Below are 14,819 nucleotides of genomic sequence, written 5' to 3'. Positions count from 1 at the left end.
CAGACATAATCAGTAAAAGTTGCTCAAAACTATATATAATCTTGAGAGTCCACTTCAAAAATATATTGATTTGTGTCCTTTTTGATTGTACAACATTGCAATAAAGTATAAAAGATATTTCTGAATTATCCAGTACTTCCTGTACTCTACATCCTCACAATAAAGGGGAATGTTTCTGAGAAATGTCTCAGACCGAAACTCGTTTTTTGTGAACCACTCAGACTCGATGAACTCAAGAAAACTCTATTACTCATGCCCAACAGCATCTCTTCAGATTTACACATGTACTCTGCAGAATTGTCTAAACATTTCTGATTCTTATCGTTTTGCTTGTTTTTCAAAATGATGTCCAAACAAAAGATTTCCAGTATGCTTGTTTTTTTTCCCTGTTTTCTTCAGAACTACATTTAGAAAGAAAGTGGAGAATATTGCATTTTCCTTCAATATTAAACATTATTTGCATCTGACTAGTATAGCCAATTGAGTTACAGATACAAATAAAAGGTTATCATGTATCAATCCTGAAATTAGCCACGACCAAGCCAAATTTAAGCTTCTCTGTATGTCACTAACACTTTTAACAAGTAAAAGACATTGTAAAAGAAGTAAACTATTCTCGACATTTAACAAATGGCCCATCAAGTTAAAAGAGAGATTAATTTGCAGTTATGAAACTATTATCCATTAGAAATTATGAGACTGGGAATTAGTTTTGCAATTCTTCATAGGGACGTTAGTGCTCTGAAAATGAATTAACTAATCAGTGTTAATGTCGCATGACACTTTTGATTATGTTTTTATTTCTTCCTCAAAGAGCAAGCTCACTGCCACCAATCATTTTTCTACATGCTGGGAAAGGCTGTCAAAGCAGTTTAGAGAGAGATGATTATAAATTGATTATTATTCTGTCTGTGTAATCGGGGTTTCTTCAGCTGACCTGATACGTTCAGAGGAAACCAACTTTGACCCCGTTTGAAATCATAATCAGTCATGTGTTTCAATAATTTGGGTTTTCCTTTCCTTTTTAATTTGATACTTTACAGAAATTTGTTTAATCTTTACCAAATTAAACAGTTATATATTGTTCTGTGTCTGTGGCTCATTTCTTACAGCTGCTGGGCCATATCACAGGTACAAAAGGTGTTATTTTCTTCATCATTTTGGTCCACTTTGGTCCTTCATTAAGATCAAACACAACCATTGTGTCAGTGTGAGTTAAAAAAAAAAGAAAGCCAGTCTTGCAGAAACAGCTGAGCGACCAAAACATAATGGGCAAGAGAAGGTGATCTACACCACAGCACTTTATTAGCACATTCGTTGGTCGGCTCAGGCTGTATTTACACCAGCAGCATGGCATGTTCACTCCCTGATCATCACTGAACTCCTCCATTATGGCTGTACGTGTTTATTCACAGAAAGAACTTTCTGTGTAACAAAGCTATACTGCCTGCACAATCTTATACTTTTGGTGATGTCTATAAATTCAGAATTCAATATTTTCTGTAGTTGTGAAAATCCAAAAAAGTGAAGTCCAAAAAGCAGACTAACTGTAAGGAGCTAAAAACAGGAATAGACATACTATCGGTAATACCTGACTTTGTACTATTCCTACAAAAGTAGGCTTATTGCACATAAGAGACACTACACTAAAATGTTAGATAGAATTCTGCTACAACATCGATCCTTTTTTAATCCTGCATTTGAGATGTGCATGGCTTAGCTAATGTGACTACTTTGTTCATATGGGAGCAGCAAATGCTATTGATTAATTGTAAGAAATTCAGACCAGTGGCTTTTGATCATGCTGCTGAAACTAATCTGAATATGAAAACATCCTCTCAGAGGTTTTCGACCAGTCTCGTAGTCTGAGGTCATTGCCAAAGACTCTTTCAATGTTCATCTTAAAGTTATCCTACAAAACAACAAAGATCGCATGGTTTTACATCACAAAACAACTTACTGATTTATTGTAATTCACTGCCCAGCTGTTCTGCGAAAATACATTCTAATTAAAAAGGGATTATGTTTATCTTGACTGATTTGAGTCTTTTCCATCCATCCATCCATCCATCCATCCATCCATCCGTTTTCTTCCACTTATCCATAGTCATGTTGCTTAAGCAAAAAGTCTAAGAAGGAAACCCAGACATTCTCCTTCCCAACCACACTCTCCAGTTCTTCCTGGAAGATCCCAAGGAGTTCCCAGACCAGAGAGTTTTGGGTCTATCCTGGGGTCTCCTTCCAGTGAGTCATGACCAAAAACCTCGAAAAGGAGGCGCCCAGGAGGCATCCTAATCAGATTCCCAAACCACCTCATCTTTATGTAGAGGAGCAGCAGCTCTACGTCAAACTCACCCCAGATAATGAAGCTTTCACCTTATCTATAAGGTTGAGCCCAGCCACCCTTTAAATAAAAACCCATTTTAGACGCTTGTATCTGTAATCTTGTTCTTTTGGTCATAATGATGATCTTGACTATAAGTAAGGGATTGAATGTAGATGGACCTCATTATTGCGGATGAGGCACCAATCTATAGATTCATTTCCTGCTCCATCCTGCCATCACTCATGAACAAAACTCCCTGAACTCCTCCACCTGAGGCAAAGACACCCCCCACCCCCACCCCCCACCTGGAGGAAGCATTCCACCTTTTTCTGGCTGAGAAAAGATTTGACCTTTTTGTTTCTCTGACCTGTCACATTTAGTTTTACCAAATGATATAGCACAAAGTTTGTGCTGCCCAAAACAACTGGTTTTCTTGAATGTCAGTAAAGAGGCAAAAAGCCAAGCTATTTTGGTTTGTTGTCACCAGGTGAATCAAAGAACAACATGTTTGGGGCAGACAAAATGTGTTTTTTTCCCCCAAAAGAACTTAATATAAACCTTGAAGAACAATGGGAGAAATTCTATAGTTTGGTTTTACCTAGTTGTCTTAAGGACAGGACTTTCTATTATTTCTTGTTGTACATAAAATTATAGCTAAACTGTTCTAACCTGAGAAACGTGTGGCGTCAAAAACCTCAGAGCAGATATATTATTCAATTGGGATTTTCCTTCCCGACTTTCTCAGGGATGACTCATTGACATTCAGGATGTGGTGCTGTATGTGTGCTTGTCTGAGAGTCGACTTTAAGTCAACTGTAGGTTAGTGTTCCTTTGAATTAAGAGACTGGCTCCCCTTAGGCACCCACGAAAGTGCCTGAAGCAAAAACTAGTCAGTCGCTTCTTCACCTTGCCTGCAGTGTCACAACATCGACAAAAACTATTACAGAGAAAAAGCCAAGTTTCAAGACTCTTTGATAGTTCGAATCCTTTTCCATCCCTATGCTCTGCCCTCGACATCCTCTGACTGTCTTTTTCTTCCGGCTTCCTTCTTTTTAAAGCAGAGCAAGAATTTTACAAAAATGTGTGCAGTTATTTTTTTTTCCTTCAATAGAATAAATTCCATTTATTGTAAGCAGCACTTGTACTAACTCTCATCTGCAAAGTGTACAGTTTTTGTTTTTTTGTAATTTTATTAAAATATTTCATGTCATCAAAGATTAGGTAAACAGGCAATCCCAAAAAGACTGTTTAATGCAGGAGCTTGCTGTTTAGTCAGCTCGTGGGGTTTAAGATGCAAAGAACCCAGCAGGGATCTAATAAAGAAATGAGAGATCAAATGGGGTGAAACTAATTGTCTCAGCAGGAGAAAAACAAGTCTAGTGGGTTTCATCAAGTTATTTAAAGATGGCCAACAACATTTCTAACATTTGGCAGGTCTGTGTTTTCTGTGTGACTTTACAGTACCATGTTTCTAAGATATGACATTATGCATAATGATATATGTAATTAAGTCAAGACGGTTTTCTTGCAACTGTACAAAGTAGAGTTAGACCGACTAAGCAGCTGGCTGAATATTAAGCAAAATTTTGCCACTTTAAAATATAATCAGTATTTTTACAGTTTTGTTCTTCCTTTTCAAAATTTGGTACAGTGTATGTATATTAAATTATTATATTTATGGGTCAAAAACAAATAACTGGTCTACCTCTAGCTTAATTTAAATAACAGTGACTTATCTTGCGGTTGTGTTTCCCTTTTTCCAGGTGGCGAACCTGCTGAGGCTTTTCCAAATCCCTCAGATCAGCTATGCTTCCACGAGTGCCAAGCTAAGTGACAAGACTCGCTATGACTACTTCGCCCGCACCGTGCCCCCCGACTTCTACCAGGCCAAGGCCATGGCAGAGATCCTGCGTTACTTCAACTGGACATACGTATCGACAGTAGCCTCAGAAGGCGACTATGGTGAGACCGGTATAGACGCCTTTCAACAAGAGGCTCGGGCCCGCCAGATCTGCATTGCCACTTCAGCCAAGGTGAGCCGTTCAATGAGCCGCTGGAGTTATGAGAATGTAATCCGCTCCCTTCAGCAGAAGTCCAACGCTAAGGTGGTCATCCTGTTCACACGCAGCGAAGACGCCCGCGAGCTGCTGGTGGCAGCCAATCGCATGAATGTCACCTTTACCTGGGTGGCCAGTGACGGCTGGGGGGCGCAGGAGAGCGTGGTGAGGGGAAGTGAAGCCGTGGCAGATGGGGCTTTCACCATCGAACTCGCCTCCTATCAAATCCCCCACTTTAACGACTACTTCACTGCTCTGCATCCCTACAACAACACCAGGGATCCCTGGTTCAGAGAGTTTTGGGAAAACCAGTTCCAGTGCAGTCTCCATGACCTAGGCTGTGGAAAGCACTCTCTCCGTGACGTTCCATTTCAACCAGAATCGAAGATCATGTTTGTAATGAATGCCGTCTATGCGATGGCTACAGCCTTACACAACATGAGGCAAGCCTTGTGCCCCAACTCCACCAAGGTGTGTGAAGCTCTTAAACCTGGCAACGGCCGGAAGTTTTACAGGGATTACATCCTTAAAGTCAAGTTTGATGGTGAGTACAATCTTGATGAACAGATGCTATTATCATTGTGCATTTAAAATAATAACTAACCCACCAGTAAGGTTAACTCAGGGGTAGGCAACCCTGGTCCTGGAGAGCCACCATCCTGCATGTTTTGCTTGTTTCCCAGCTCCAACACACATGATTCAATGGTTAAATCACCTCTTCATGTTCTGCAGAAGCCTGTTAATGACACACTGATTCAAATCAGGTGTGTTGTAGCAGAGTAACAAGTAAAACATGCAGGATAGTGGCTCTCCAGGACCAGGGCTGCCTACCCCTGGGTTAACTAAATAGAAATATTTTTGCTCAACATAATTGCAACAGGTTTAGATATAACAACATGTATGTTTATAGAGAAATGCCAAATTAGGTTGCATCTAGATTAATTGTACCAGTTTATACAATGGTTAAATAATGTTAATTATACATCTTTACACTGCTGCTGATCAATTTTGTTATGATTCAGTTAGATGAGATTAAACAGTTTCCACATGCTTGTGCTTTGCATGAGTTAACAAAACCCTTCAGTTTGAATGCTGCAGACACTCATTGCACAAACCCTGTTTGTTTTTTTTTGCATTTTCTTCAATGCAAAAAAACCCCTATGTAACTGTAAGTGCATCACCAATGACAGGCTTACCAATTCAAATGCTCTCACGTCTTTGTACCAGCTTTTGGTTATCCTTCGATTTATGGAAATACTGACCTTTTCACTAATGGAAAATAAAGAGCGTCCACTGTCCACTGTGCTCTTATCCAGCTGTGCTTTTCTGCACTTCACAATTTCTAGAAGGAAAAATAAAATAAATAAATAAATAATAAATAAAAACCAAAGGATTCTAGGGGCTTAAGAGAGGCTCAAAGGTCTTAAATTTGTCAGCTGCACGGGGTATAACTACACCCTTAAGGAGGAAAATATTTGCTTTTATATATACAAGGAATATATGTTTATTCCTTCTGAAGCCCTTAAAAGAGAAAGAGACAAAGAGAGGTAGAGAAGTCCTTGGAACTTTGAGACGATTTGACCCAAAGGCCACAGGAGAGTTAATTTACTAACATTCATTTCATACAAATTTTTATATGCATTACAATAAATATTGCAAATCTTATTAAAGCTGTAACAATTATCAATTCCAGCTGTTTTGATAGTTCCTCTCAAAAACTGTTTTTTTAAATTATAATTTGTTAATTCAGACACCCCTTAAATCTTAAAAAAAGTGAATTAATTCAAATGGCCAAAGTTTTGATCTATCAGCTGATTTTACTGTCGGCTGATAATGTCTGTGCACCTTTCAGCCATCCTTTTCCAACTGATTGTGACTTAATCAAAAGCACGCCGTCATTGATTCTGCTTGTGAACTCTGAGGGTCTTTTGCCATCGCTCCCCTTGCTTCAGTCATTGTAAATATGCATGTGGATGGGCAGGCAAGGTCTCAAAACAAAGCAAAATATGAAATGCTATAAATAGTTGTTATAATTGCCCATCATTTTGACTGAACTGGTACTAAATGAACTGAAAAAAAGAAGAAAAAAAAGAAGTATTTGCTCACAGCTTGAGTTTTAACAGAGACAGTGGAGCTCTGGTGAATCCTTCTTCTGTTATGTTTCAGATGTTTAACTAATTTGACCGGAGTCCATTTGGTTCTGATCAAATTAATTAGATTTACATATACCTATACACATAACACACTGGCTGACAGCCCACAGAAGAGAAAAACAAACAAAGAGTTAATTATCTTGTCTTTAGTTGTGAGGGGAAAAAAGTACTGTAGTTTCCATTTCTCAAAAAAATTTAGCATTTCTTAAATTTCATCCAGCCTGAGTAACTGAGGCTTTGGTAAGACATATAACCAGCCATGCAACTATGAAGTAGAGTCTAAATTTATGTGTGGAAATGGGGTAGTTAACAGATGGACAGCTGGCAAGAAGCGTTCAATGAATCAAATCTCTTTTTTTTGTACGGGAGCCAAAAACAGCAAAGTCTCTCTAAAAGCTAAACAACAAACTTCTGCAGTTTGTCAAGAAACAATTTACTGACTCCTATAAGAAGTAAAACCTTCTAATCTGGGTAATTCCTAACGCTGAGCGTTTGTTGAAGAAACAATGAACAGAGTACTACTTTATTAACATTTTCTATTTTTTTAAACATGCTATTAGTAGAATTTTTCTGAGATATGTTTGAGCAAAATTAACTAGAAGACTGCTCAGGACAGGGAGAAAGACAAATGCATATACATTTATAGATTAACAAAAAGTAAAATAATTGTTTTTTGCAGCAGTTCCAAGTTAATTCAGTACTTTTCTGACCAGATATGCTAACCATTGTATGGAACTCTTTTAAACATGGGCTTATTTTACGTTTAGTTTTGAGAAAAAAATCAGTCATTACTTTAGTATGGATTTTTTTGTTTATTTGTTCAAACTGGCTTTTATTCATAAAAACAAAATAAAATCTTAGCTCGTGTCTGGTCACAGTTAGAGAGGAGTGAATACACAGTATGATAAATCTAATGTGGAATTACCAATCAGAATATTTATGTAGTGTATGTTAAGTGCTCTGCAACATACAAGTTCATATCATAAACTTAGGCGTCCACAAAAAATGTTATTGATTTTTTTCTGTTTTATTCTCAATATGTGACTGTTTAGTTTCTAAACTTGCTAACAGCTGTTGTTTCATTACCCTTCCTATCCTTTTTTTTCCCCCTCCCTCCTCTTCAGCCCCGTTTCGACCCCCTGACACAGAGAATGTAGTTCGTTTTGATGCCTTTGGAGACAGTGTTGGCCGCTACAACATCTTCCACTACCACAAAGAGGGCGGACGATATGTCTACCGCAGTGTCGGCTACTGGGCTCAGAGCCTGATCCTGAACACCAGCCTGATCCCCTGGGCTGGCCAAGTTGTGCCTACCTCCCAGTGTAGTGACCCCTGCAGGAAAAATGAGGTGAAAAGTATGCAGCCAGGAGACGTGTGCTGCTGGATTTGTATCCCATGCCAGCCCTACCAGTACCTGATGGATGAGTTCACCTGTGCTGATTGCAGCTTTGGACAGTGGCCTCTGGCTAATCTTACAGGCTGTTACGACCTGCCCGAGGAGTACATCCGTTGGGAAGATGCTTGGGCCATCGGACCCGTCACCATTTCCTGCTTAGGGATGATGAGTACACTGTTTGTCATCGGCCTCTTCCTCAAACACAATGAGACACCTGTGGTAAAGGCCAGCGGACGTGAGCTTTCCTACATTCTTCTACTTGGCGTGCTGATGTGTTACAACATGACATTCATCTACATTGCCAAGCCTTCAACTGCAGTATGTACACTGCGCCGGTTAGGCTTAGGCACCTCGTTCGCTGTGTGCTACTCAGCCCTCCTGACCAAGACCAACCGTATAGCTCGGATTTTCAGCGGCGTGAAGGATGGAGCCCAGAGGCCTCGGTTTATCAGTCCGGCCTCCCAGGTTGCCATTTGTGGAGCTCTGATCTCCTGCCAGCTGGTGGTGGTGGTGGTCTGGTTGTTGGTAGAGGCTCCAGGCGTGAGAAAAGAAGTGAGTCCGGAGAAGAGAGACGTGGTCACCCTCAAGTGTAACAGCAAGGACTCCAGCATGCTCATGTCTCTCACCTACAACTGCATACTCATTATTCTTTGCACAGTCTACGCCTTTAAGACCCGCAAATGCCCAGAGAACTTCAATGAGGCCAAGTTCATCGGGTTTACTATGTACACCACCTGCATCATCTGGCTGGCTTTCCAACCCATTTTCTACGTTACCGCCAGTGACTACAGGGTAAGATAAATTAGGCAGCATGAGCTTTCTCGAGCTAGCCTTTTTTTCTGAAAAATAACACAATTTTACATGCCATACAGCACATGCTGTGGTTATCATTTGTCATAAATTATTTGTTCAGATGGCTTAGGGTTCTTAAAATCTGAGAAGAATACATCCTTGCAGATAATGACTTTCTCCGTGCTGGATTTTGTATTTTGTATGCATCAGTGCGGTGCCTGTTCCAAGCCTGCATGTTCAGAATGTGTTGACTGTGGCTCGGGGCTGAGCGTGTTACACTGATGAGTGCCAGAAGTTAGAGAAACAAACAAAAAAAATAATTAGCCAAAATATGCGCACAAGTCATCACAACTTCTATCTTAACAATCAGGCGCCAGCTGATCGTGGTCTCCAGGTGCATGTGTGTGATTACGAGAAATTAAAAATTACCATAGATTAGTCTGACAACACAAACCCACCACTATTATGGAGGAAACAAAGAGAGATTACAACTTCTTCAGTGGGAAGTAGTTTGATTTGAACACTACAAAAGGCGTATAATGAGAGGAGGACACTTAGTGAAGTCAGTTGTAGCAGGTTAGTGTATCAATCACAGCTATTCCAGCACTCCTCTTTGTGAAAACATCACAGGAACATTTTTAGCACGTTTGTGTAAACCCCTCACAAATATGCAAGTTTGCAAATCAGTGCATAAGTTAGAAGCTGACAGGTTTAAAGGTAAGACTATTTTTTAGATGAAATAATATCAACTCATAAGATTTATTGTTGCGCTGTCTGTTTTTGAGCATTTTTGTCCTGTGCCATTTTGCGATTAAATTTCATAGATGCCTAATTCTAGTGGCAACTGAAGTGGACGATGGGTGTGAACGAGGAGCCATCATATTGGGTCGTGATTTGTTTTTTTGTAAAGTCAGTGTTGCCTTTCTGTTCCTCTTCCTCGCTGCTGCTGATCCGAACAATGAAAGGAAGTTCTCAACAAATAATCAAAATTCAGACAAGATAGGGTTACAAGTTTCTGAAAATATTACAGTTCTTAGGTACCCAAAACACAACTTCTGATCCACGGAGGGCAAACACAACATTGTTTTTGAACAAGCAGTACTCCGTCATGTTAAATCAGATCAATACTTGATCTAATTTAACATTAGATAGGTATCGAACAAGTCAAAGTATCAGTACTGAACAAGTTAGAAATGAACTTCCTTGATTCCGAGTTCAAATTGTATTAATTTTCTTGATTTGTAATGTTTGCATAAGAGCTACAGTAAGATTTCTACAGCCATAATATTAGGATCACAAATCCGATTATGGGTTTATTTTTCTTTAACAAGTTTTACCCTATTAGGTGTTGCATTGGCAGCATGTAAACTTCCACAGCTCTGGTTGCTGTCTGTATATAAACCATAAAAAACAGGTCTCTAAATAGCTTTACATAAACAAGTCTGGTGACAGTGGTGGTACAACCTAAACACAGGATAATTAAGAAGTATTAACCTGTGTTTTTTACTTAAAAAATAAATCCATCTGCCGCAAGTCAAAGACAGACAGACAGATAGAGTAATGAATATATATAGGGTCATAAACTGAATTGATAGATGTGCAAAAGGCTGGCCTTATTTGTGAGCGATTATCCCTCTGGGAACTGACCAGCATGCAGCGAGAGGGAAACAGAAGGGACGAACAGGCAGAGCAGCCTTCCGACACAGCTGCCTTTGCAGCAACATGGAAACAGCAGGCAGGACCGTGAGTGCTGAAAGAGGACTGAACGTCTCTGCGTGTCCTCTGTGCGTAGCTGTGTGGAATGGAGTGTGAAAGACTGGGATGCTGAGTCCCAGCTGCGCTCCCGCCATCCTGGGACTTCGGTGATGCTCAGAGGAACCCTTCCTCCGGCCCCTTTAGGCAGCGCAACTCGCAGCCTGAATGGACTCATTAGGCAGACGCAACGCTCCCCTTTGACCGATGAATAATTAACTGAAGCAACTCATTTGGCAGAGAGTCTCTAGTTTTTCACATGCAGTGACATGCTACCAGTGTTCTCCTAGTTTTACACCACTTCTCAAATTGTTGTTGCAGCCCGATGCAAATCTTCAGACTGAATAACAATTTGATTGTAGCCAGCCATGAAATACTAAACCAAGCTAAATGCAATCCACTTAGCCATGAATAAAGGCTTTGATTATCATATAAAATATTGAAGACGTTCCCTGCTTCCTGGGGACGACGGGTCTCCTTTGATGTGACTGCTGGTCATCTCGTTTCCAGAGCAAACAAAACAAATTAAATACCCATCATGGTCAAAATTCATAGCACTTCTATAAAAATCACTGAAGGCTACACAAAATACTGCGTGTGTAAACCGAGTATTATATTTTAACAAGATGGGGACTGAAACAGATTTGTCCTAGATCGTGCCCCTGTTACATCAGTTAAGCTCACTAGCTGACTTTAGGGGACACCGACAGCATAATATTTTGTCACGAAAGATTAGTAATGATGAAAGATGTCCCATCGTGGTTAAACTAGCTCTTGGCTTTAAAGCACAAGGCCCCCATGAAAGAGGAAATTCAAAGTGACTGATTTTTCCTCCACACAGTAGATACTGTGGAATTAAAGTCACCGATGTGTTTGTAAAATAAAATAAAATAATAAAAAGGTTGACACGCAGAAACGGTGGACGGGGACAAGCAGAAGTCGCAGCAGCCATCTTCCGGCCTACATCCTGCTCTTCACACTCACTCCACACATCTGGAAAGATACGCGAGGACAGGCTGACTTCGAGCACGCCACTCTCCTAAAGAAACACCTTGTGAATTATTAAAGCCACTTAACAGGTCATTCCTGCGCAGTACTGTCCAGGGTTTTACTTAAACCTGTTTAAGAATTAGCCAAAGAGCATTTCGTTTTCCAGAGCACAGCGCAGAGGGTTACATCCAACGTGTTTGTCACCCTTTGTCCATGATTTCACACACAGATGTGCAGCAAGAATATAAAGAATCAAAAATCTCAACCAAGAACCTGCCTACAGTATGAAGCGTTTAAAGGATTTCAAAAGATGGCATGAGGTGAATCCTGATGCTACGTGGCAACCATACAACGCTCTTAAGACACAGTGGAAAACTCAGTTAAAGTTCTTTCACATAACATTTGCAGTGACGGCTGTAATGCTGTAATGTAAAGAAATAAAATGTACAGTATATCAGAAAATAATTTAAATCACAACTAAGGGAGCTGTTTTCTCTACTTGGCTATTTCTAGTGGACAAACCCTGTTTGAAAATTGGAACCCAAACAGGAAATGGTGAAAAATGTAAATGCAGTGAGCTGGTCAAACTGCGCTAAGGCTATTCAAATAACGATCATTTGAAACAGAGGGAAAACAAAATTGCTCGTTTTGACTTTGATGACTTGATGATTTCAACACACCGTTGGCATTTGTGTAAGCAGACTCATTATTATCTGCTGACTAAAAGGTCTCTTTTGACCTAAGACGATGATGGACATACTGTTGAGGCTTTTGTGTACACGACAGAGCAGCTTAACAAATAATTAGAAAGACTTTTTTCTGATAACATTTGCACCACAATTATAAATGCTGACTGGATGTAACAGTCAGCTGGTAGGTAATGGATGAGTCAAAATCATGTTGGCATTCCTCAGCTGCATCCAGGCTTCAGTTGTTTGTATTTTAAGGCTAATATTAAGAATGTAAGTATATGTCGACACTTAGATGGTTGTTTAGACAAGACATTGTAAGGCTATGTCACAAATGGATCCCATCATGCTGGGAAAGTACTTTTTCCAGACAGGAGCTACAAAAACAAGGCCCTAGGGAAGAGCTTCTAAGAACTATGATTATTGAAGCATGAACACAAAAAAAAGAAGGGAGGACTGCTTGTCCAAAAATTATGAAAATTATAAAAAGATTTACAAGGAGTATGAAAAGACGCTCCTGCAGTCCTCGTATTCATAAGATAATTTGAATTTGTCGATGTGGCAACAGATAGTTCACAGATGATGATTTTAAGAAGCAGAGCTGAGCCCCAGCAAGAATATCTGAGTCTCCGCATCTTTAAATATTTCAGTATAATTCAGATGAATCTAATTCACAAACGCTGCTTCTGTTCGCTCGCTGTTACTTAATGTTATCGTCGTGGCAGAACAGTTCGTGCACAGCACAGCACTTGGTCCTCACATTATTTTCATACCAGCATTAACATTCAGGGTGATGACAAACACCTGCTGTGCAAAAGAAATGTTCCTGCCAGAAACCACACACAAAAAACAGAGCGGTACACTCTTATTAAAGGAAGAAAAAAAAAAAAATCAGGCTGTGAAAGGGTTGGAAATGATGGAGCAGCCTGAACACAGCAGCAGCATAAATAAGGTGAGGCAAGAAGTGTTGAAGGGTAAACAGGTGATTGACAAGCAAATAAACACTTTGCTTACCACGCCTTGGTTAAAGTGTCTGCTGATAACACCCTCCTGCCTCCTCTGTTACACCTGGCTTGATTCAGAACTATGAACAAGGTGTTTATATATTATTTTTCTTCTCACAGTGGAGCCCTTTCTTTCCCTAAAAAGAATATTCTTGAGCAGCAAAAGCAGAACTCAACAACACGCCAATGATGATGCGATCCTCTGTGCATAAAATTATTTTAAGTTTATTTATGTGTTTATTAGCGAACATCTTTAATTAATATCTGCAAGACGCTCGCTAAATGCAAGCGCTCAAAGCAGCCTAATAAGGAATAGTTTTAAACTTGATGACAGGGATTTTTATTTTATTTCTTACCTTCTTTTTTCCCCCCATCACCCAGGTGCAGACTACCACCATGTGCATCTCCGTCAGTCTCAGCGGCTCAGTGGTGCTGGGGTGCCTCTTCGCTCCGAAAATCCACATCATTTTGTTCCAGCCACAGAAGAATGTCTGCAACCTCAGAGTGGCCACCACCCGCTTCAGCGTCAACACCGGCCCGGCCTCCAGCTTCTCTCAAGGTACCACCTGATGCACAGTAAGATGGTGGTTACTGACAAGCTTCAACTTCTCTCAGTTTGGAGAGATAAGAGTTTAAGTCTGACAGGATTGATTAGCTGATATACGTTTATGCAAACACTAGTTTAGAAACCTTTACATGTAAATTCTTTCAATTCTGGAGTTGTTTTAAGATGGCAGAAAACCCAGTTTGGTCTTGACCATGTTTGCACTAGCCATTAGCTCATTAGTTCAGTCAGAATTAAACTCTATTTCTTCAAACGGAGTCCATTTCAATCAATTAGCTGCTGATTACTTTGGAAAATTTCTACCATGTAACAAGTATAGAAAGATTAAAACTTAACAGATGTACATTGATGGGATGATTAGCTTGTGTTATTTGATTTAGAATAACCAATTTGTGCTACAAAATGTGATTTAAATATTAACAATACTTCAATTGCAAATTAAATGACCTGTTTGACTTTTATGCTGCAAATCCATCTGGGATGATGTGGCTCTTGGTTGTTATTAGTATCGTATCTAAAGAAAAAGAAACAACAAGGACATTTATAACATGTTATATACAACAAGACAGTTTGTTGGTGATAAAAAAACGTCTAAAAGTTGTTGCTGTTTTTTTAATATTTTGCAGCATCGGCCTCCAACGTTGTCCCAACAGTTTGTAACGGGCGAGAGGTGGTGGACTCCACAACATCCTCCTTGTGAAAGATCGGCCGGGCTCTTTTGCCAAAACGTTGTAAACAGAGTAATATAATCACTAGTCCTTAATCAGGTGTCTCAGATAAGGAAAGGGGGTCACCCAGATGATCATCCTGACTTTGTTGTTCTCGGAGTGCTGTGAGTACAATGTCCCGATTGCGTTCTTTTGTTCTTTGACTCGTAGCATTTTTAAACGAGACGCCAATAAAGTCGACTATAGCCCTTGTTTTTGAAGATTCTACTTGCAACAATCGAGTAAATTATAGTAAATCTGTTCAGTGTAATATAATATACGAGACGTTTTTAATGTAGATTCTTGGTGAACCAGTTTGTGCTTTCTTGTAATTTATGTAAATAAAATGTGTTTTTTATAAATATTAAAACGACTTGGTTTTTGAGTA

At 39.7% G+C, this 14,819-nt stretch overlaps 1 protein-coding gene across 1 annotated transcript in view; it reads left to right on the top strand.

Moving 5' to 3' along the window:
• Positions 1-14,819, top strand: part of grm2a (glutamate receptor, metabotropic 2a) — a 34,726-nt gene extending 19,907 nt beyond the window's left edge. The window contains exons 3-6 of the mRNA XM_017416018.3: positions 4,090-4,927; positions 7,661-8,724; positions 13,541-13,718; positions 14,351-14,819. Coding sequence (XP_017271507.1) covers positions 4,090-4,927; positions 7,661-8,724; positions 13,541-13,718; positions 14,351-14,424 — 2,154 coding nt within the window. The 3' untranslated portion in view covers positions 14,425-14,819. The remainder of the gene's footprint in view (positions 1-4,089; positions 4,928-7,660; positions 8,725-13,540; positions 13,719-14,350) is intronic.

Source organism: Kryptolebias marmoratus, linkage group LG4 (assembly GCF_001649575.2).
Source record: "Kryptolebias marmoratus isolate JLee-2015 linkage group LG4, ASM164957v2, whole genome shotgun sequence".
NCBI lineage: Eukaryota > Metazoa > Chordata > Actinopteri > Cyprinodontiformes > Rivulidae > Kryptolebias > Kryptolebias marmoratus.
Note: the sequence above shows the minus strand (reverse complement) of the source record. Positions and strands in the feature narration are given on the sequence as shown.